This window comes from Fringilla coelebs (genome assembly GCF_963513975.1).
Source record: "Fringilla coelebs genome assembly, chromosome: 5".
NCBI classification, from domain to species: domain Eukaryota; kingdom Metazoa; phylum Chordata; class Aves; order Passeriformes; family Fringillidae; genus Fringilla; species Fringilla coelebs.
The window spans coordinates 44,253,456-44,275,952 of NC_140033.1; the positions used below are offsets into that span (position 1 = coordinate 44,253,456).

At 36.2% G+C, this 22,497-nt stretch overlaps 1 protein-coding gene across 6 annotated transcripts in view; it reads right to left on the bottom strand.

Moving 5' to 3' along the window:
• NR2C1 (nuclear receptor subfamily 2 group C member 1) overlaps positions 1 to 22,497 on the bottom strand; it is a 47,517-nt gene that overhangs the window by 7,623 nt on the left and 17,397 nt on the right. For 4 of the 6 annotated variants that reach the window (XM_084206343.1, XM_084206344.1, XM_084206346.1 and 1 more), the window contains 9 exons: positions 21,306 to 21,413; positions 16,694 to 16,924; positions 13,249 to 13,330; positions 11,143 to 11,322; positions 9,070 to 9,217; positions 8,884 to 8,974; positions 7,032 to 7,216; positions 3,603 to 3,765; positions 2,129 to 2,250 (listed from right to left, as the gene is read on the bottom strand). In XM_084206343.1, coding sequence (XP_084062469.1) covers positions 2,129 to 2,250; positions 3,603 to 3,765; positions 7,032 to 7,216; positions 8,884 to 8,974; positions 9,070 to 9,217; positions 11,143 to 11,322; positions 13,249 to 13,330; positions 16,694 to 16,924; positions 21,306 to 21,413 — 1,310 coding nt within the window. The remainder of the gene's footprint in view (positions 1 to 2,128; positions 2,251 to 3,602; positions 3,766 to 7,031; positions 7,217 to 8,883; positions 8,975 to 9,069; positions 9,218 to 11,142; positions 11,323 to 13,248; positions 13,331 to 16,693; positions 16,925 to 21,305; positions 21,414 to 22,497) is intronic. The other 2 variants (XM_084206347.1, XM_084206348.1) reach the window with 1 other exon arrangement.

The window sequence follows — 22,497 nt, forward strand, 5'->3', positions numbered from 1 at the left end:
TTCAGGAACACTTCTGATGATTTAGTGCAATACTAAGATGCCAAATGACTGGTGAACAGACACTTGTCCTTAACTGGATTACAAAGAGCTTACTGAGAACAGTATTTTCATTATGAACAAGTTCTTGTTATGGTAGACATGATACTGTACATGCAGCTTCAGCACATATTTGTCACATCTTTGTTCATCTTCTTTAACATAACGAGAGGGACTGTGCTGAGCTCTATTGAAAATAGGGTGCACTGGCTACTCCTCTGATAGATTTGTGCAGATAAACATATCACCTACAGCATCTTTATGGCTGATTGAAGTTACACCAGAACCAGCTCTTAAGTGTGCTTAAGCAGCCTCACAAAACTGAGGGGCTGTAACCAGCTTGGTGAACATTTCAGTAGGAAACTCTCTCATGAACAAAGATGCCCATGCAGGAAGATGAGCTGATCAATATCTGGCATCATTAACTACATCATTAGGTCAAAGGCAACTATCCTGCTGTGACTAAAGGACAATGTTGCCTGAGGAGGAAACAACCTAGGTACAATTATCCATCTTCCTCACAAAACCATTACTCATCACGCTCCATGAATTTCTCTTCAGTTTAAAAGTGAAATGAGTCACCCTTCTGAAGGCCAAAATTATAGGATATAATGTACTCCAACTATAAAGGCTGCATTAATTTCAAATAAATCTCCACTTGAAAGTAAGTTTGCATTTTAGGCACTTGAAAGAAAAATTCAATTTATGTTATTTATATACTGTTGCCCATGATCTTGACTGGGTCTATAAATGCTATTACAGGTGAATATTAATACTATTATGGCAGCTTACTCCTCCACAATTTTAAAAAATGTATTGTGAAATAACAGATAAAAAGAGCAGGTGCAGATTTTTCTTGTTAAATCTTTTTAGACAGAGAGGTCTTCTGTACTACATTTTAGTTTTAAGAAGCAATTCCCATTTTTTGTTAGAATACCAATTTGTACTATTTTGCACTTGTCTCTCTGTAACAAAAACCTTTTGATATAATGTACTAAGTTTATTTACTATGCATTTTGTAATTCTGCAGGTCAACAATTTCTACCAGAATAAAACATCATATTTATCTATTTTTCTACCCCTACTATTCTTTTACTTTAAACAATATTCCTTTCTCCTTCTCCAACACACAGGCTTAATTACACACAATACAGTATCTTTCCTTAAAAAGTGTAAATAATTTGGCTGAAGCATCTGAGTGAACACAAATGGTAATCCCAGATCATCCTGCTTTTGACAGCTTTCCTGGAAAAGGAGACAATTTTTAAAAAGGAATTCTCTTTGCTGCCACAGTCAGAGTCTATTTGATATTGAATTAAACAGAAACACTGAGATGAGAACGGACTATCATGATTTATTCACCATTTGTGTCAGAGCTGATAGAGTATCTTTATTTGTTTGATGTATCTTCATAAAGTTACTTCTGAGTATAGAATAAATCAGTTTTTCCCATGCAGTTTGGACTTTTTTTTTTCATGATGATCAGCAATGGACTACAAAATTGAACTTAAGTGATACACTGAATTCTGATGGAGAAGCAGGATATTATACAAACTGTAAAAAGAACAGTTAGAATTACCTTTTGGTTACAGGAGACAATTATTTTTGGCAAATCTTCTGAAATTAGACAACTTCATTTTGAATGTCTGCTGAATCTAGCAAACCATTTTCTACATGTAGGTTTTTAAAGCCAAGATTATTACTAGTAATTCACCTTATAAGGATAAAAATGTTGGGGATTCAGACAGGAGCTTCTTTTTGGTGATTGCCTGATAAGCATCAGGATGTAGCACAGAGATGTAGCTATTAAAAAGCCGACAGAAATTCCTATTTTCTTAAAGTATTTTAAGAAGCAGCAGTGTGCAGCCATTTGACTGTTTTAAATCTACTCCTTTTTCTTACAAAACCCAACCAAGTCCTGAATTTGGACTCACAAATTAGGAGTAGTTTTAATTCAGAAAATTTACCTTATAACTAAGATTTATAACAGTTTTAGTACTTTTATATTTTTACAAGTCCCTGAAAAAGACAGCAAAAACCAGAAATTCAAAAGCACATAAGCAAAACTTAAGTGAATAAACGGAACACTTACCCCAAAGCTTGGAAAGATGGAATGGAACGTGCCCAGTGCATGGACAAGAAAAGCAATCTGGAGGCAGACTCACAAATATAGTGAACATTAAGATAATCAGGCATAGGAGAAGGCATGGTGAGCTGCAAAAAAAACCAGTAGGAAGAAAACAAGAAAAAAGAAGAAAGTGTAAGACAGTTATTTTACTTTCTTCATAATATGTTTAGGAAGAAATCAGTCCTTTGAGTTTCTTTTAACTGAAAAAAAAAAATTGTTCTTTAAATAAAAAAAGGTATAATCCCAACAAAACTGAATGACTCCCTTTTGCATCATTAGTCACACCATTACATGCTGTATGTTAAATAAGTACACAGCAACAAAAAAGTTTGATTTGTTCATAGAGATTCATGTCTGGGACAATTGGAAATAGAAAAACTCAAAACTCAACTTCTGAGACATTCTCAAAGAATAAGAGAGAAGAATCATTGTAACTGGAATGAGCTTGCTTACATTAGAGGAGTTACAACTCCTGGAGAGAGGGAGAATATGTTTGTGAGAATTCTAGTTCACAACATTTATTTTTTTACTTTCAATTAATATTTTACAAAGAAATACAAGAGAAATCTTTTGGTGTTTACTTAAAATACCTAATACACAGCTGCTCCCAAGTCCAAAAAAACATAACCAACACATATCATAAAGGACCCTTCACAATGTTAGTAAGTAAAATCAGTGATGTCACCTGCATATGTGAAGAAAGATATTTCACCCTAAAAAGCTTAGAACATGTAATTCTGCCTTCAGAAATTAATATTTTTTATATAATGTTCTGGCTAATGCAATTTAAAAAAAAAACCCTGATATTTGCATTAGAGATGTCCATCTGAATGATCAAAGCAGATGCTGGTAAGAGGGGTAAAATTTAACCAAATACCTGTTACTAAGTTTTCAGATAACCAAGCTTTTTGATTCATCCATGAAAAAAAAAAATAGAAGGAATTTCCACGAGCTTGTAAAATGAGAAATAAATCCAGAAAATATATGGCTAACTAACACAGCAACTACATATAAGTAAATTACTACCATGCTAAAATAGGGCATCTACACAAACAAGAAACTGACAAATACACTTAAAGGTCTCAAAATTCAGTTGCAGATTGCATCAGATGCACCCATTAACAAGTGAGAATGTGGATGCTGACTCTGCTTCATGCAAATACTTTGTCTATGTAAATCCTTTTGTATGGCTTACCCAGTATTTTTAAGGTAAGAAACTATAAAATAACCAGTGCAGCTAAACATTGCAGAGTGCAGGACTTTCTCCCAAACAAAGAATTAACCAGTGAACAAAAGGAGCTCAGTAACTGGAAATTAATGCCAATACCTGAACAAATACTCCTCTAAGAAATTCAAAATAAAGCTTAGTCAGATTATTATTGTACATCACTATGTCAAAATAGTTATAAACAGTCAACAGCAAGAAAGTATTCAGTACCCTGAACGCAACATGAGCATCACTGAGTAGTGGCCCCTCTATTTCAACAATGTTCATGCTTGTCTCTCCACCAAGCAGCTGTGCACTGGTGTCAATGCTTTCAGAGTTCTGGCATGCTGCGCTCTCTCCCGGATTTAATGCTTTTGCAAGAGTATCAAATGCCCTGTAAGATACAAACAAACAAAAAGAAAATTTCATTTTGGAGACCATTTCAATTTAAGAGGAACCTGCACAAATCTGAAACCTGTATATAGAAGTCTGTTTCAAAGAGTAAGATGTGGAAAGTAAGTCAGTAACATGCTTTTCCTGACATTCCATCGAACTCTGAAACAAAAATTAGCAGCAGATCCTGTTTACACTAGTTGCCAACAAATTCACAGTTTTGACATATTGGTTGTGCTGCTGAATCACAGCTTACTTTTCAAGATCTCTTTAGTGATGTTCACTGAGAGTGCTGGCATGAGTGTTTTGAGGACATGATCACCAGACTGCTGTTACAGTCACTTAGTGCATGTATAAATTTTACAGGCTTTTACTGATATGAAGCACAAACAGAGTAAGGTTTTTTTTTGTTAAGTAATGAGTTGTAGTTTGATTTTTCAACTTAATTTGAAACGACTGGCTCAAAATATGTAAGAGAAAGCGCTCCCATGCTTTCAATACAACCCTTAGTACCCTCTGCTGCATGGCAGTGACTCTTGGCTGTCACACGCACAAATGCTAGAGGGCAGATGTCACGACAAGCACAGATGTATCACTCAATATTTGGCTGCTTGATAACATGTGTTGTTTTTCTGCTCATAAACACACCTGAGAACTAAAACTGACACACCTTCAATCAAAAATACAGACTTGATATTGAAAAATACTGCCTACAGACATATGACATATCCTGGAAACAGCAACATTTCTATAGTGTTGCTTGAAAAACTTATGCACTGAGGCCAGAAAACTTTACAAAAGCTGATTATCAGCTTGCATGTAGAGCTCATTCTCAATTTATAGACATGTTTATTACCATAGAGTCTAAAATTACTGATTTAATGCCAAAATCTGGGATAGAACTTGGCCACTTCTCTACCCCCACACTCTCTTAACTACACACAACCAAATGAAATATCACAGGGAAAGAGCTGCTGACTCTGCCTCAAGGCTTGGGATGTAAATGAACTACTTTTTGGTCCTCACTAGCCCGTGTAGCTTGATGTATACACATGAAGGTGACTGGAGTATAAATGAGTGGACTATACAGACATACCTGGGCCATCTTCTATCTCTGGTATGCACAAAGGGAAGGCATTCATGGCTCAGCTCTAGAAACTTACTATGGACTCCTACTAGAAGATCTCAGTTTCAGGTCCTCCACAATTCACTTTGCAGTCTTAGGTAGAACAGGCAAACACAGCAGCTCAGTGACAGCTGCTTTTAAAGAAGCAGGATCTCTGCAGGGTTCTTCATGTGGCAGGGACAGAAATTTAAGAGAACAACACTTCCCCTTTCCCCAAAAGGTAAATATCATATGCATCTGTCACTATCCTGTATTTATTCTAGCACAGGGTGAAGAGTGCTAGAAAAATAGTGTGGGCATGTACACTTAATCATGTCTGCCCATGACACTTGCTTCCCAAGTCACTCTTCAATGCTGTTTTCAAAGAAATTTTCTCCCTCCTATCTCATAAACTGCCAGCAGTAAGCCCACAGAAGTCAGCAGCAGCTTTGCTTCCTCATGGCTCAGTAATGTGAGTCCTTTCCTACACAAAGCCCCAACATGAGCAAGGTCGGTAAGGTAAAAGGAGAATCTAGAACAAAGCTTGCCTGGGAGCTATGAAAATCTAGCCCACAAAGTGAGAAAACAAGGCATAATCAACATTAAAATACATGGCATTGATATCCATGCTACAGATAATTTTGGTTCTCTTTTTGTCAGGCTCACTCATCAACAGATATGTAAGACTGCAGATAAACTGTAAAGAAATAATATCATGAAGCATTAGAGGACAAGGCACATAAAATTACAATATAAAAGCAACGGGGTGCTTGCAGCAAAAGCTGTACTCTATGCCAGCAAAATTGAAATCATAACTACTGCAAGCAATGGATAAAATACATGAAAAGCCTGGATGGGTGAAATGTGCTCTCTGAAGTCCCTTAAATTCTTCTTCCTCAATAAACATCTGCATCTGTTAGATCATGCTGGCATAGGGCCTGACAGGGAACTTAGTAATTTAGAGAAAATTTTTAGTTTTGCTCGGAATAACAACTGCCCTTTCACAGCAATATTTAACTTGATCCTCCCCGCTGCACAGCTATTAGGTAACCTACTTGACAAGAGTACGTCAAGTCAGAGCTCTTTCAAGCACTCTGGCTGAGAGAACCAGATGCCTCTTCACAGACAGACTTTTAAAACTGAACTGAAACCCTGAAGCTGGTAAAAACAAGATCTCAAAGTACCAGCAAATGCAAGATTTCTACCTCTCTTTGAACAACCATAGTACTGAACAAGGGCTATCAGCCCATGTAACAATATCACTTACACAGCATATTCTAACATTCTTTACCTAGGAGGACCCAGCAAAGGCCCAAATCAGCAGCTATAAAAAGTCAGACTGGCTTTCTAAGCAGTAAAAAGAAAGGAGCAGAAAAAATGTAATCTGCTTACAATTACACAAAGCAGTAGAGACCACAGGGAAAATCAGCTATTTCAGCTAATATATGCCCACCTTTTTCCCCTTAATGGATTTACTCCACACACACTTTCAGAACAGAATGTAAAATGTGGGTGGTGTGTAAAAGAATATTGATGGGACAGCAGTCAGAAGCTTGCATGAGATGGCAGCCAAGGAAGAACAGAATTGTGATTGATGGAAAAACTGTGAATGTTCTGTATATACATCTTATACATATGCCCACCACAATGGCTCAGTTAAACACAGTACTAAACACAAGTTTGTAAGATACTCAGTGAATGTATTAATATTGGTAGTGAGAATTCTGTAACTTCTCTTGTGTAGGAGGAAAATGCTTTTCAAGCTTTTAAGGTGATTAATAGTTACAAGCAGTTAACAGATGAGATCTCTTAAGAACAAGTTTTCCAGGATGATGCAAAGTACTAAGACTATAGTACAAGACCTAACTAAAGCCTACCTTAGTATGGCCAACCAAAAAGGTAAGAAAATCAGCTGTAACATTTATACTGAAATTAATTTCAAGTACAAACAACTAAAAGTATTTATTTCTCTATTGGAAATTTTAATTTCATTTGGAAGAATCTTACAATATTTACCTTCTACAAGACTTTACGCTAATATTACAGTTACCTTTAAAGCAGATAAATTTCCTACATTGTGATGATTTAACTAATTGCCTGGTCTGAATTGACAGAGACCTTCTCTTGAAAAGGACAGTATTTTTAAGTGTAATATGCCTTACCTCGTAACATCACTACTAGCTTGTTCTTCTTGCTTGAGCTCAGATAATGATGCATCTCCATTACTCAAATTTTCAATCATGGATAGCTCTGTACTGCTTTGTGACAAGTCCTTGCATTTACTGAGATTTGCTAATGAAGTCACCACATTTGCCAGCGTACTTAAATCTCCTTGACATGCTTCTACCTAAGGGGAAAGAACAGCTTTTAATTCTCAGATAACTGGCAGCAGTTAACCTGCAAGAGAAGAGCCTAGCTTTCACATAAATGAATAACAGAGCATATACAAAGATATACCTGTAAGAAAACTGTTTTCAGTACATGAGTAACCACAATACAGCAATCAGACACTACACTGCATCTAAAACATGGAATATTTTGACATTTACTTGTAAAAGTAATAGCTATCTATTTCTTTCAGAAAGAATACTGCTGATGGTAAGCAAGTGCAGAAAGATTTCATATCTCTATGCACTAGTCTATCAGCAGGAATATAAGACTGCTCTAGATTATATTTTTAGCATCTTCCTTCACCATGTAAATGAGTCAGTAGTAACAGGGTAGGAGAATGAGAAGAAGGAATGCACAAAAAGTCACCTTTATAAACAAGCATAAAAATAATTATGCTGTAGCCTTTTGGTGTTTACATCTTTGTTTAACTGCAAAGGAAAAAAGTGATTCAGTACTGGCTAGCAACACATAGAGGCAGTAAAATGTGCCTCAAAAAAAGAAAGAAAAAAAAGTACATTATTACAGACAAGTATGCTGCTGCCAACACCAGACAGAGCAAGCAAAGCAAAATGCATGAAAACAGTATGAGGCTGCCATCGGTCACTCCTCACACAGGGTGCCATTTGTTGCCACTCACCCCTAAAATGGGGCATGAATTTGACAACAGTCACACGACTGACACCAGTGTCAGCTCCTTATTATCTAGACACTTCCCCTGATTGACAAGGACACAAAAGATTAGCACCAAAGATGGTAGCAAACAACAGCAGTTTATTAAAGCCTGCATACCTTCTCTCTATTACAATCCCGCAAGCAGCGCCAAGCAATAGAGGCTCCTTCCTCTCACAGCACAACCTGCTAGTGCCAACATCACCTCTCTCCTAACTCTTCATACCTTTTCTCTCACAGGCATAACACCTGCCTGTCCTTTTACTCTTCTGTAATTGGTCAATACACATCAGCATTCCATGCTTCTTCTCCTTCAATGCTGCTCACCTGTCTTACACAGCTGCAACTTATCAGGGGCAAGATTGCCTGCAGCACTATCTCCATTCTCCCACACGAGATAATTTAATAATATCAGCTAGAAAAACTCAAATGGTTCCTACTGTGCATATGTAAAGAACCCACTACATGGCTTTAGTGGATCAGTAAGTGCAACAAAATGGAAACAAAGGAAAGCCAACTCATAAATAAAATTGTTGATGAGATAGGTCTTATTAGCTTTGCCAAAAAAATAGTGATTCAAGAGAAAAAAAATCCAACCATATTTATATATGGCACTGTGATAGTGCCATGAGAAGGTTCGTGAACACTTCCCTTTATTTGTACAAAAGAGCGAGCCAAGTGTCAGGATTATCATCCCAAAACTAAAATGAAAATAATACTGCCCTTAAGGGTCCTAAAAATGTGAAGGAAGGGCATTTACTTTGTTGTGTTTTCAGTATTTTTACTGTGTGAGGCTAAGAGGATTCTTGTAAAGAGAAGGCATTTGTAGCAGCGGTGAATGTTGTAAAGGAATGTTTTAAAAATTAATTTAACAAAATAGAACAGCCTTCTCGTCTTACATATACAATTACAGCAATTAGCTCTACTTATTGTATCAGTCATACCATCACATACCTTATCTGGAGTCATCAGCACAGTAGGTTCACTTTTTATTGCGGATGGATGAATGTTAACAAACATTCCCGATTCCAGCAAACCTGTTGATCTGACAGAAAACAGCACAAGTTTTAATTTTGATTAATTTTTAAATTAAATTTTTTTTTTTCAGAAGACAGCCACTTCTGGAAACAATTTACATACCTTGCTGTTTCATTGTCTGTTACAAAAGTTGGTGTTGCAGCTAATGGACTACGGAGATCTTTCCGAATGTAGATTTTTTCTGTAGAAGCTGCACAGTTCGAAGATTTTTCTCTTGACACTTCAATAGGTTTCCTCTCACACTGTACAGCTACAGAAATAATACCCAACTATTAAATCATCCTGAATTACAAAATAAGAAATAATACTTTTTTCTTTATTTAATATTTGTTTTTAATAATAATCCTGAAAATAGCTAATATTTATATTAAATATATCCCATAACGAACAAGCTAAGAAGTTGCATAAAACCAGCACACAAACTTGATGAGTTCTAAGTGAAATGATGTAGTAGTCAAAGTCTGAGATGGAACATATGCAATATTTTAAAGTTAAAATTAAGGTAAACATCCCCACATTTTTAATTTGAATCAAAGGGGAAGCTTAAAGCTTCTCATTCTCTCAATTTCACTATCTCACATTCTCACTTCCTTCGTAAAGGACTCAGAGTACATTTTTCTATGGATTGTGGGTCTGTGTTGAACCCATGTAACTTCATTCACTTAAAGAAGCTTCTCAAGTTAGGACCTCAGACAATACAGAGGGAAAGGGACATTCACAAAGTTGAGTTCAGACCATTTAAGATAAATCTGGACAAGACCCCGGCCCACAGTCACTGACTGCAGAGAAGTGGATTTTTAATTTGAATGACTCATTGAAACAAGATGGAATGAATTAGGGCTTTGGCCTACAGATGTATCACCATGCTTTGAAAATGAAACTTACAGTATTATCCCCTTTGGGGAAAATGTGGAAATGTGAAAAATGTGTAACTTCAGATAAAAAGATTAAAAACTTTTCAAGATAGCAGTAGACTGAGACTGTGATGCTATTCAAATTTTTACACTGGTAAGTATCTTACACCCCAAATGTTGTAATTTTAAGTGCTGACAATGCTATTGAAGTCAGCCTGCAACCCACAAACAGTGCTTTAAAGGGTGGGAGATGAAGGCAAGTATTTAATCTTCCTTTGTAAATGCTGTGCTCAGTAGCAGGGTCTCACTTTGCTGCGAAAAGGCCAAGGCTTCTTCAAGGGACAAATAACCCTCAACTGAGGGAGCTACAGTCCAACACCATGCTAAGTTTTCTTTCTTTTCCCCATTGAGAAATGAGACTTCTTTTCACCAAACAATCCTCTCTCCCACTCAATAGTCTCCTGTGACCCAGAGATTATTTTCCTGCCTTCTGACCCCTAAGCCCAGTGATTTTGTTCTGCTTAAAAAGTCTTCTGTGGAGGGGCCTTTTCTTACTTACTGCCAGCTGAACTAGAGGGTAAAGATCCACTTTCACTGCCCCAGCTTTTCCTCCCTTTCTGAATTAATTTCCTCTGTGTTACTGATTTCTGCTGACAGAGGCAGGGCTGTAAGGAGGAAATGTCCACAGAAGTTCAAGAGGGTCAGTAAAATAAGTGCAGGATGACAGAGAGCAGAGAACAAGACCAGTACTGTATGTACTACAACGGTGTCACAGTATTAGGTCTGAAGAATTTGTGTTTTGTGTGATTTTCTGTGTATTTAGTATTCTGATACTGCTGTGATATTGCACTACCACTACATCTAATGTATGGAAAGCTAGAAAGGAACTTGACATTTGCAGGTATCAGTAAGAACTGAACTTTATATCACTATGGATCTCTGCCTTGTGAATAACCGTCTCTGCAGAGCTTTGCCAAAAGTGAACAGCAATCTCAGTATGGAAAAACTGAAAGGAAGGTAAAGTTCAAAAAGTTCAGTAACTTAATTTACACATAAAAAAAATTGAACTGCACAAAAAAATGCAGACATGTAGGAGTAACAATTCATTCACTTTGATCACACAGGATGCAGCTTATTAAGCTTTTAAAGCAAACGCCTGAAAGTTTTTACTATTTCTGATACACCAAACTTCCTTTAAAGGAAAAATATACAACGATTTTAAAATATGTGACCAAGATAACAATTTGTATCCATACAAAGCATATCTTTTGTAGCATAGAGCGGCTGCTAGGTGAAGTGGTTTGCTCTTATTCAGACTTACAATCTTGTTTCATGCCAAAGGCGATGCATCTCTGCAGCCTACAATACTGACAGCGATTCCGGTGGTGCTTGTTAATGACGCAGTCTTTGGTTCCTCGGCAGGAATAAACTAAATTCTTCCGGATGCTCCTTTTAAAAAATCCTTTGCATCCCTCACAGGTTACTGCTCCATAATGACGCCCTAGTTACAAAGTAACAGAAAACATTACATTCATTTTACAGTATCATATTCATTTTTTAGACTTGACATTTATAGTATTAGCTATTTTACCCAGAAAAGGAACACTTGTTTTTCCTCATGGGTTGCAGATCTTAAAATATATTGGGGCTATAAAACAATATTTAAAAAGCAAGTGAACCATTTTTCTAGTTCAAAGCACTTAAACAGGATTTTACAAATAGGCAAGTTGCTTATTAAATTATTTCCTTATCTGTTGACAGCAGTTTTATAAAAGGCTAAGAAAACAGGCTAGTAAGAACATAGCAAAAAAAAATTTAATTTATATATTTTCCCTACAGACAAGCCCTGTGATTGCTCATTAGAAGGTCAGCTGTTCAAACTGTATACCTTAAATCTAATGGAACCATGGAAAGTGCAAACATGGCATTTGACAGCATAAGGCAATCCCTTCAAAGCTTTATTTTCACCTTTCATTTTCCTAACAGGGTAATGGTATGTCTGTAGTTCTTGCAGCAAGACATCAGGAATAATCTAGAATAAGTACAATTATTTTTTTTGAAGACCAGTTCTGCAAGTTTTCTGTATAATATAAAAATTTCTAAGATATACTACAAAAAGTAAGTTTTACAATTATTTTCAGAAGTAAATAATTTTGATTTTGCATAAAATATAAACATCAAAAAAAAGGATTGCTGAAGGCACGTTTGGCAGTTAAAACATTTTTAATTTATGAATCCTTGAAATACCTATGGCACCTTACAAAATAAATCACAAATATAACCTAGTTTAGGAAAAAACATTTTAAGGTTCTTTCCTGAAGTTTCTAGAAATTCTGACAGGTTTTCTAGATTCCTTTATGACAACCTTTTTACCACTACTAAAATGTGAAATTTCAAAAGCATCATTATGTATTAAAAGAATATTGTCTGAAACATTTTAGAGGCAGCTGGATCATGAATATTCATTCTGCCACGTACCAGAGCTGCTTCTTCACCTACTCTTTTGATGTAGCTTCTTGGATTCCAGCTTGGAATCTGCAAAGCAGCTTTAATGACAGTGCTTGTCACAAGAGAGTCTCCCCAAAACCTGCAGCTGCTCAGAGGAACATGGCACTCTCCCCAAAATCATTACCACTGCCCAATATTCCAAGGCCAGCACAGGAGGAAAACCTCCTTGGATCTCCAGCCCCTCAAGGGAGACTCCAGCCCTCCTCTGGGGAGTCAGAGAAGTTTTTACAATTAGAACACACTGATCAGATCTTTGCCTTAAGTTTGGCAAAACTTTCCTTGAGATGGGTGAGGTCTGACAAGTATTTAGAGCTCTAGCAACTGTATTTTTTATGTTAAATTTGCCAATTTTTTGAAAAAGCAATTTAATACATTTTAATTTCTAGCAAGTTGCTCCCTGCTGAAGGGAGACTTCATAGTGGTCTGCAGGTTCCTCACAAGGAACGAGCAGGCACTCAATGGATGAGCAGGCACTGACCTACTCCCTCCAGTGCCAGGACCCAAGGGAATGGCACAAAGCTGGTCAGGGAGATTTTAGGTTATACGTTAGGAAAGAGGTTCTTCACCCGGAGGGTGGTTGGGCACTGGTACAGGCACCCCAGGGAAGTGGTCACAGCACCAGCCTGGCAGAGCTCAAGAAGAGTTTGGACAAGGCTCTCAGGCACAGAGTGTGATTCTTGGAGTGTCCTGTGCAGGGCCAAGAGTTGGACTTGAGTGACCCTTGAGGGTCCCTTCCAACTCAGGATATTTTTTCATTCTATCCATGGATACTAGAGCACCATTTAGTGAAATTCACCACTGCATGTATAGAAATTTATACATGTATATGCATGCAAACTGTCACACACCTTCAGAAGCATTTTAAACTGCTTTTATAAAATTGCACCACCTTAAAAAAAAGAAAGAAAAAACCAAATACCTGATGCTTTGTCTCCACACACAACACACAGATCAAATACTTTATTTAGGCCCTGTTCATTAGGGGAGTTGTCTGTTAAAATCTGAAAAAAAAGTGTGAAAGAATTTAATTTTTATTTTTCTTACCATCTAGAAATAGTAAATATATCTCATGCTAGTGGTTTTTGTCTAAGATAGGGGACTAAATCTACAAAGTATCATGTTTTCTTGATTACATCTAATGGTCTTCAAAGACATAAAGTTGCTACCTGCCATGCCACTGTACTCTCAGGAGGGAACAAGAGTTTTATTTGTAATGCTCTTGAGAAGAATTCAAGATTTCATATCGCTAAATATTACTTCTGCAAAATGGACTGACACTTTGAAAAACTTTTAGCATCTGCATACTCTTACTGTTTGTTCAATTTTATATTTATCTACTTATCAATAGTACAAAAGAGATGGAAGCACTGAACAGATGGAACAAAAAAAAATTCCTTGCAAAGGCTACTAGACCTACATAGAGGTTTATTAACTTCTTTTTTTTATAATACACATAAATATGGACCAAAAGTAAATGTACTCTGGACACAACCTTTAACTTCCAACTGGTATATAGCTTGGCTTTCAAGAACAGTTTGACATTATCAAAATATTCTTGTCTTGTCTCATTCATTTATCTGTGGTACCTGTAAAGCTTTGTTAAGCACATAATTTTAGAATCCCAGTACTACAGGGCAGACACCAGAACATTTCACTTAATCTTTGAAAACTATCCCACCCCAACATAAAAAAAGCACAGCAAAAATTCCATTTAAAAAAGGAACACACAAATCACAACTAACAACCAAACATTATCCTGACATAGGAAAGAAAAAAATGTTCTTCTCATTCGAAAGAGAATATAGTTTGGAAGCTGGAAGAGTTTTTAACTTCTACTGTGCCTTAAAGGGAAACCTGACTCCACATTCTTGCTTTGCATGTTCAGAACAGGACCTTTGATAAAAAGGGAAGTAACCAAAACAGCAAGTACTCTCTCTTCCACAGAGAAAATTTAGAAATTGTGCTTTTTAGAGTTTGGAACATAGTACAGATGATGTATGTATGAAAGCTTAACAAGCATACTTCTTTCTAATAAGCCTTGTTACCAAAACAGTCTCTGAGATTCACCTTGTATGTTTTCTTTAAAAAAACACCAACTTTTAAAGAAAAATAAGATGATGAGTTAAGAGAATATTAACCTATTGATCCTTCCAAATTTCCAGTATTAATGTTACGTATTTTCATGATATTATAGAAAATAGAAATTCTAAGTCCTTCAATAAATTAAAGCTGCACTGAAATGGGAAGTTCCACATAAGGAAGGACTAGAGAATCGGCCCATGAGGAGATAAAATCCCCAGACTCAGAGAACTTATTAACTGACCTTGAACATGAAGAATAAAAATTTATTATTAATATAAAAAAGAGCCACTGAAGTTAAAATAGATGATGGGAGAAAGGGTCTTGCCAAATGAGACAATGTAAAGATAAGATGCAATAACAGAGAGGTTTTTGGCAGAACAAACAAATGGGCATTTCAAGTGAAGGCTACAGAAGAAGAAAACAGGTGAAATTGGAGACAGAAAGATCATTTGAGGGAGAAAATACAAAAGATCCCAAAGGGATGCAGGTGAACGGCAAATGAATGCTACTCTGTATTTCATGAAATTTTAAATGGACAAAGGAAATCTCTTCCCATACATATCAGAGGACAACAGAACAATTTAACTGGAGTGACAGAATACCCTGTTGCTTCTCAAACTGACCAATTTTGCCCAAATGATATAATCAGAACTACAGCTTTCAATTTTTTTACAGATTTCCTCTTTTCCTGAATTTTGCCTTATAAACCAGTGTGACATACTTCTCATCTCTTAAGCTGTCTTTAAAAATATTTTTATGCGGACTACTCATATCCCACTGGTTGATATTTTTGTGGAGGCTTACCTAAAATACGAAGTGTATGATAATACTAAGCATGCTTCAGTGCCTCTCAACAGGACTGGCTTTTGCTACTGGTCCCTATTCACAGTAATCAAATTCTTTGCAGCAAGGACCTAGGGTGTCCATTTGCAAAGAACTGTGAATTTCAAAACCAGTAGTATTATATAATACAGAGATTCTTTCAAGCTTACACAACGTGTAGGTAGTGAATCAGTGGACTGGTTCACAGAAGAGCACAAACTGAATAATTAAAGGATCTGCAGCTGAAAACAGGATTTTGTAGTGATCTATAAACCCCTACACAAATCCTTAATAGTGTCTTCTAGTGCAAGAGACACCTAATTAAACAATTCTCTCAGATGGTCAAATAATTTAACGTACTCTTGGCATACCATAGGATATTATACAGAATAAAGTTTACATGATCTATATAAATAACAAAAAAAAGATTGTTTAACTTTAATAGCAGCTATCAAATATGATGATCTAATTGCAGTCTCCAAATCAGGAGGCTCCTCTGTATCATCAGCTAATGGAAGTAAAAGGATATCCTCAAAAATATCATTATTTACTTGGCCATCTTTAACATTTTTCCTTAAGCAGCTGTTTATGGTCATAAAGTTTAAGTGTTTGATACAGGACTAAATGGACTGCAGCTATCTGAATGTAGTCTGGCCTACCACTGATGTATTGTAACAGCAGCATGAATGTGTCTGGGTGGAATACATGCAGTAACTGTACTTTAGCTGGATGCAGTAACATCCTACTTCATGCAGAAGGAGGTCATATCTCCCAACTCTTCTTGCACGTTTTGACATTCTTCACATCAGTGCCATCCCATCCCTGCCAGGCTCAGGATGTGGGACAGAAAGCTTGGAAGTTGGAGGTTGGCAACTAAAGAAGTGGCACATACAATATGCATGGGCCTAAGGTACACTGGGGACCAGTTAAGGGAGTTACAACCCTGCCTAGTTACAATATCACATTAGTAAACCCAAAATCATTAGTGTTATTTCCTCACCCCCATGGAGCAATGTATTGCCCCACTAAACAGTCTGAGCATTGCTGTGGACTACAATTCACACATCCGAACGGCAGTGTGCAAACGGGAAAATGAGCAAAGGGAAATGTTAAGCGAGAAGGACAATGGAGAAAAGTGAATGTTTTTCAACAATACATGAAAACAGATGGAGAGTTAATGAGCAGAAATAAAGGACCGTTGGTAGGGCAGAGTCTGGAAATGACAATAAAAATAACTGTATTCTTCCTGATGTCATGAGCCAACATCTAAATTTTAAAAGCAAGAAATTTACTAAAAAAAGTTATTTCATAATTTTTAAGCATCCACAGTGAGTCGTAGTGCAAGGAAAATTATACTTTAAAAAAAACAAAAAGGAGAACCCAGACAGATTTATTTGGAAATAAAACATCTTTTCTTATCCCATTTGAATGAAAAATATGAAATAAAGTGGATTATCTACCTGGATGTGTTGTGCAGATATATCAGGGGATGCAAAAAACAGTTGGTTGACACCTGCAGCATCTGGAGTTGCTAGGATAACTTTTCCTGGAGTGGAATCTTGTCTGGCAAGGATCACCTTGCTTGGGGTAGAGCCATCATGATTTGTTAAGATGAACTGCTTGCCTGCTGAGCTCTGATCAAGTGATGTAACAATCTGAATCTTCTGGCCCGTCTGCTGATCTGTGACAATCTAATAATACATTTACTCAATTGTTATGGTGATTTAACTTTCTGGACCCAATCCGGGCACTCGAAGAAAATGGGATTTTGCCTTTCACATTTGAGAAGCAGGATCACCTTCCCCTCTGTCATACAAGAGCGAATTAAACTCAGGCAAAAACTTGGATTTTCACTGTATTTGAAACACATTTCATTCAAGGGTATTTGAAGTCAAAACCTGAGTTCATACTCAATTTTTGCAATTGATGCATGTTTTTACAACACTACTGAAACTCTTGGCAATTCTAACATCCAGAACTCAAGACATGTCTGTAGTTGAGCCCTAAGACCCATCAGGTTATAAGAAATCTTAAATCTTGAATCCACTGCTCTCTACATTAAGTAGTGCAGCACCTCCAAGGTTTGGTTACTTAACAAAAAAATTTTTAAAACCACAAATGCAGATGTCCAAGTGAAAAAAGTAAGCAGCAAACAGCAGGAAAAGCAATTATATTGTTGCACTTGTATATACGTTTTAGACTTCATTTTGTGGGGACCTTTTTCTACATATACATTTCTAAATAAATTAGTGAAACAGAATCTCCTACCCTGCCTTTTTTTCTTTCCTTTTTAAAGGAGAAAGAACAGATCCACAGGGTGTTTTTTTCCATTTTATCCCTGTTTTCAAGCACAAATACAGCAGAATTTTATTAAATAATCCTCTACTTTCTGCCAACTTTGTCAGAAGATTATAATCCTCAGAGAAAACAACCAAGATTCTATATATATTCCATTATAAATCTCACTTTTAGTCACTGCATATCTCCTTAAAAAATTCTATATGGAAAACTGCCTGGTTTATTCTGGAGACTAAGGAGAATTGTCCTACAAAGACTCTTTCCTGCAAACTATTTTGAATTACAGATCAATAAAACAGCTCCTATTAACTTGTTTTTTAAACTGTAGACAAACATTTATGTTTATCTACACATCCCTATTCATATCCCACATTCATATTACAGATATGAATTTTATTTTTATTACAGATGACATTTATTTACTTGTCTAATATTTACCATAACTTGTTCCCTGTAACTGGGGTGCCAATATTAATTGTATTTCCTAAGTGGAGAACCACGGCACAAAGAAACTGAACAAAGCATAATTTCACACGAATTTTTTATCAACTTTGCTATTGCACCTTCACAACAGGCTTATTACTTTCTCTAAATGCCCAATACCTGTGTATAGCTTACATTTTAAAAAGATAAGCAGTGATGAGTATCCAATTTCAGCAGTTATAACACAATATTGCCACTTTCAAATATTCATAAATCATGAGTTTCATTACACAAAACAAATGCGTTTCCTTCAGGTGGCCTTGTGCTCTTAACATTTTAATGGATCAAAAATCTTTTCCTCTACAAAATATGACTAAAAGCAAATCTAAGACAAAAGTGCAGGTAAAATGATAAAATTCTAAATGCTGAAGAACAAAAATTATCATGGGATTTGGCGTGTAGGGTGAGAAGACAATGCTAAAGCGTGACAATAATTATTGCATGATAAATTTACTGTTCAGTTTTTTCATATAGCCTCATGTCTGGGACCACATATGGCTACAGCAGACCATTATTTCTTCTTTAAGCTCCTTTAGGTTGGTTCTATATTCTTTAGAAGGCCAACTTCCTTGCCCTTTTCACTTTCCTTCATTTCTTAATTTCCTTTTCTTTGTTCCCTTTTCCTCCATTTATAATCTTTATTTCTCCTGTGTAATTTTCGGCTATTTCCAAAGTAGCTGATATTCCATTCCCCTTCTTTCCAAGCATCTATTTTGTGTAGATTAGGAGAAATCCAATGTATATTATGCTCAACAGGGTGCATAGATATACAAAAGCCAAACAGAACACTGTGCTGTTTTTTGAATTTCCAGACCTGCTCTATGAAAGACACTCTTAACAAAAATCTGTCTCCCTATTGAATCTTTAAAGCCCAATTGTGAGTACCCCAAAAAAGGTATATACTCCATCTAGGTAGGTTTATATAAAGCATACCCAAAAATCAGCATGTCCCAATCAGTAAAGACACAAACTTGAACTACAGCTGAAATTATTTTTGGAACATATATACTAAGTTATCTTTTTTCCTACTGTAGCCCAGCTGTGTAATAAAAAAATGAATGTACTTGTAGATAAATATGGCAGGATAGTAGGCAGAAGGACCACTGATACTTCACCCAGTTCACTTCACCTTCTGTTTAACAAACAGAGACCCAGTCTTCAAATGGGTTCCAGCAATTCTAGGAGGATGCTCAGGCAGTTTTCACTACATGGTACAGTAGGTATAGTACTACATTAATATCCTTACAAAGCTATTCAACCTGCACAAGTGATTTCTGCACCTGACAAGCCTCTGACAACTGACAGAGCCATAAGAGAAAGCAGTTTAAACAATTAAGCACGTTCTTGACTGCAGCTGACCTCTAATGGCCATACACCAGCAACATCTCCATCTACACTGCAATAGGGACACTGAAAAGTGGAGCAGCTCACCACAGCACAACTTTCAATACCTAAATCTCAAGGTAAGAGAAAAACATAGTCAGAGGGAAGAGGAAAAACACTTATCTTCTGACCATGAATCCACCACGAATCAGTGACAACACATTATCTTTCTTAATAATCTGAAACTCAATATTGCTAAAACAATAATATTATAAAACAGGAATATATCAATTCAGGATTGACTGCATAAAAAATACACTAACCTCACGTATTTCATATAAGCACCCTGATGATAATGGAAGATATTATTTTCCTTTATTGCTTTTAAGCTTTGTTTGTTAACAAGTTTCGATTTCCATTTGAACATCATTTCAATAAATTAAACACCTCAGTAACTGTGTGTTCCTATTTTACAAAAAAGAAAATGTCTAAACACAGACAACTAATACACTTGTTTATAACAGGTGCAATTTTGTACCGAATGCCTGTTGAACAAATGTAACATTCAACTTTTCTCCCAGAAGAAATGCTAGCATTCCCTAAGAGTGACTAATGAAACGTTTTAAAGAACCTTCTACTGAGGATTTTCTATTTCATTGTTTCAGATAATTAGGCGCATTTAATAATAATAAAGGAAAAAAATATTGATTGAAAATATATACTCAAAATTATTAAATGTTACATTTATGGTGGACACTTCACAGAGATACATTTATTCCTACAAACTGCTTTGCTCTTCACATAAATTCTTCTCCGAGCAAAGTTTTTATTACTAACTTTGATACTAGTGATATGTTTGTAGATATCTCTTGCAGGAAGGATGAGTGTTTTGACTGAGTGTTGCTACACACATATCAAGAGACAACAACCAAAGTGCTTACCATCCTTTTTGAAGACAGAATGCTGTTTAACTGATGAGCACAAATTAATTAATAAAAAGTACAGCTGTACGGGAAGTGTATAAACAGAGCAGAGGTAGCTGAAAGATTGAATACCTACAGGATTGGTAAGACACATAGCACAACTAGAGCACAGGTGGGGGGGTAATAAATCTAAAAAAAACCCATAATGTATTGGGGATGGTTGTGAAGAGCCTTGGAAGGTTGAAAGCTCAAACATAATGCACAAAACCAGGAGAAAAACAGAGGACAATGTTTAGAGTGAAGCTGGTAAAAGTAAAAGCAGCCAAGATTATACTAGCAGCTGGCTCACTTAAATGTGTGCTTTTGTATGGACAACATACATCTGTGAATATTTTTTGCATTTATTCTGCAGTTACTATTTTTCTCTACAATGAGAATTAAAAATAAAACTGACTTGCACTGACTTCTAAGGCATAAAACTTAAAATTCCATTCCCCAAATGTTTCTAGCCTCCATGAACACATTTCTGTGTTGATTTAAGTACCTACATTTCCAAAAATATCACTATCCTCACTTCAACTGGAGGTTATTACTTGGCCAGGTTATGGATTATAATACCAAGAGATACAACATGGGTTGGGACAACCAAAAACCAGTATTCTTCTCAGACATTAAGCTTCTCTGCACTTTTTCATTACTTCAAAGATACAATTCTGCTCTAAAATGTAGAAATCCTCCAACTTAGCTGAACTACCAAATAGACAAAATATTCAACTTTCAAGGAATAGCTTCACTTGCACAAAGTATTTTTCTGTTCAGTGATTAGGATTTTTGTGATAAAACTCCTACAAGGGAAAAAGAAAAAAGAGAGGAAAAACTGGAATGCTGTTTCATTCCTATTTATACAGAAAGGGTCTCTGCCATCCAGGGCTGAATATTTACATTAAAGCAAGTAACATGATGAAAACAAAAAAGAACTGCATGTGGCAAGTGGCAGAAGCAAATAGTTCCTCTCTGCTTTTAAAATGCATCAGATGAAGCATACCTGTATACGCTGTGATAAAGAGAGGCCCGAATCTGCAGGGACAATCTGTATTCGTTGTGGTGTCCCATCCATTAGTGTTTGTGTTCCACTTTCCTGGGAATGTGTAACCTAGAAAGAAGAAACAAATGCAATCGACTGACAACAGATACACTATTTTAATGGATCCACTACCTTAATGGATTGAACCTTCAGGTTTCATCAACTTCCAATTTCTCTGAACAAGGCCATGGAAAGTCTGACACATTCTATAAAAAATGTGAATGCTTGTAATCTCATTCAACACCTTAATTTTTCTAATTACAAAATTCTGATTTAAACCCATTTTGAAGTACCTCCCAATGTGAAATTTACAAATACTTTAAGTAAAGCAATTAATTGTTGACATGTCCATGTATACCAACCGAACTGAATATTTACTACTGTTGATGTTCATGAGACACAATACCTACCACCATAGCTGTGCTATGTTTGCAATAAATGTACTTTAAGGGCTCACTTGAAGTGACAGAAGGGGTTTTTGTATGGAAACACAGCAATTGGCAGTTTCAATTCTGTTTTTCTATTAAAGAATTCTATTCTGGGGAACTATTAACAAACGTAGGGAAAACTAATAAATTGTGTAAAGTTTGCAAACAGTGTCTCTTGTATTAAAATCTCTGTGTGAATGCTCTCAAACACAATTCACAGAAGTGCTTTAACAATTATCAGTATTTTAAAAATTCTTCACAGCCTACAGCCAATGGCATATGGGGGAAGGTATTGTGTTTTTCATTACATTATCTGTCAACAAAAATTAATGACAGCTGCTATTTGTAGAGGCTCGATCAGAAAGGCCAGATTTTTTGCACTAAAAAGAGAATTTCTCTCCACAGTTTACAGACACCTTCAAATTGGAATTTTTGCCTTAAATTCCCAGGTAACTCCGAAATCTTTTTTCTATTCACAAAACTGCCTGCAACATCCTGCAAATCTCTATTACAAATAATTCCCGGTATTTACACCATTATACCAACACTTCTCTGCATCTAATTGCCCCTCTGCCCCTCCCAATTAATATAGAGAATATATATGTATATTGCAGAAAAGGTACTGTTTCATAACAGCTTGTGAGGCTTTTTGTTCCTCCTGGATCAGCTTCCTGATTTTGCAACCATACCATCATCTAAATGCTAGCACCAGCAGACAAAAGCAG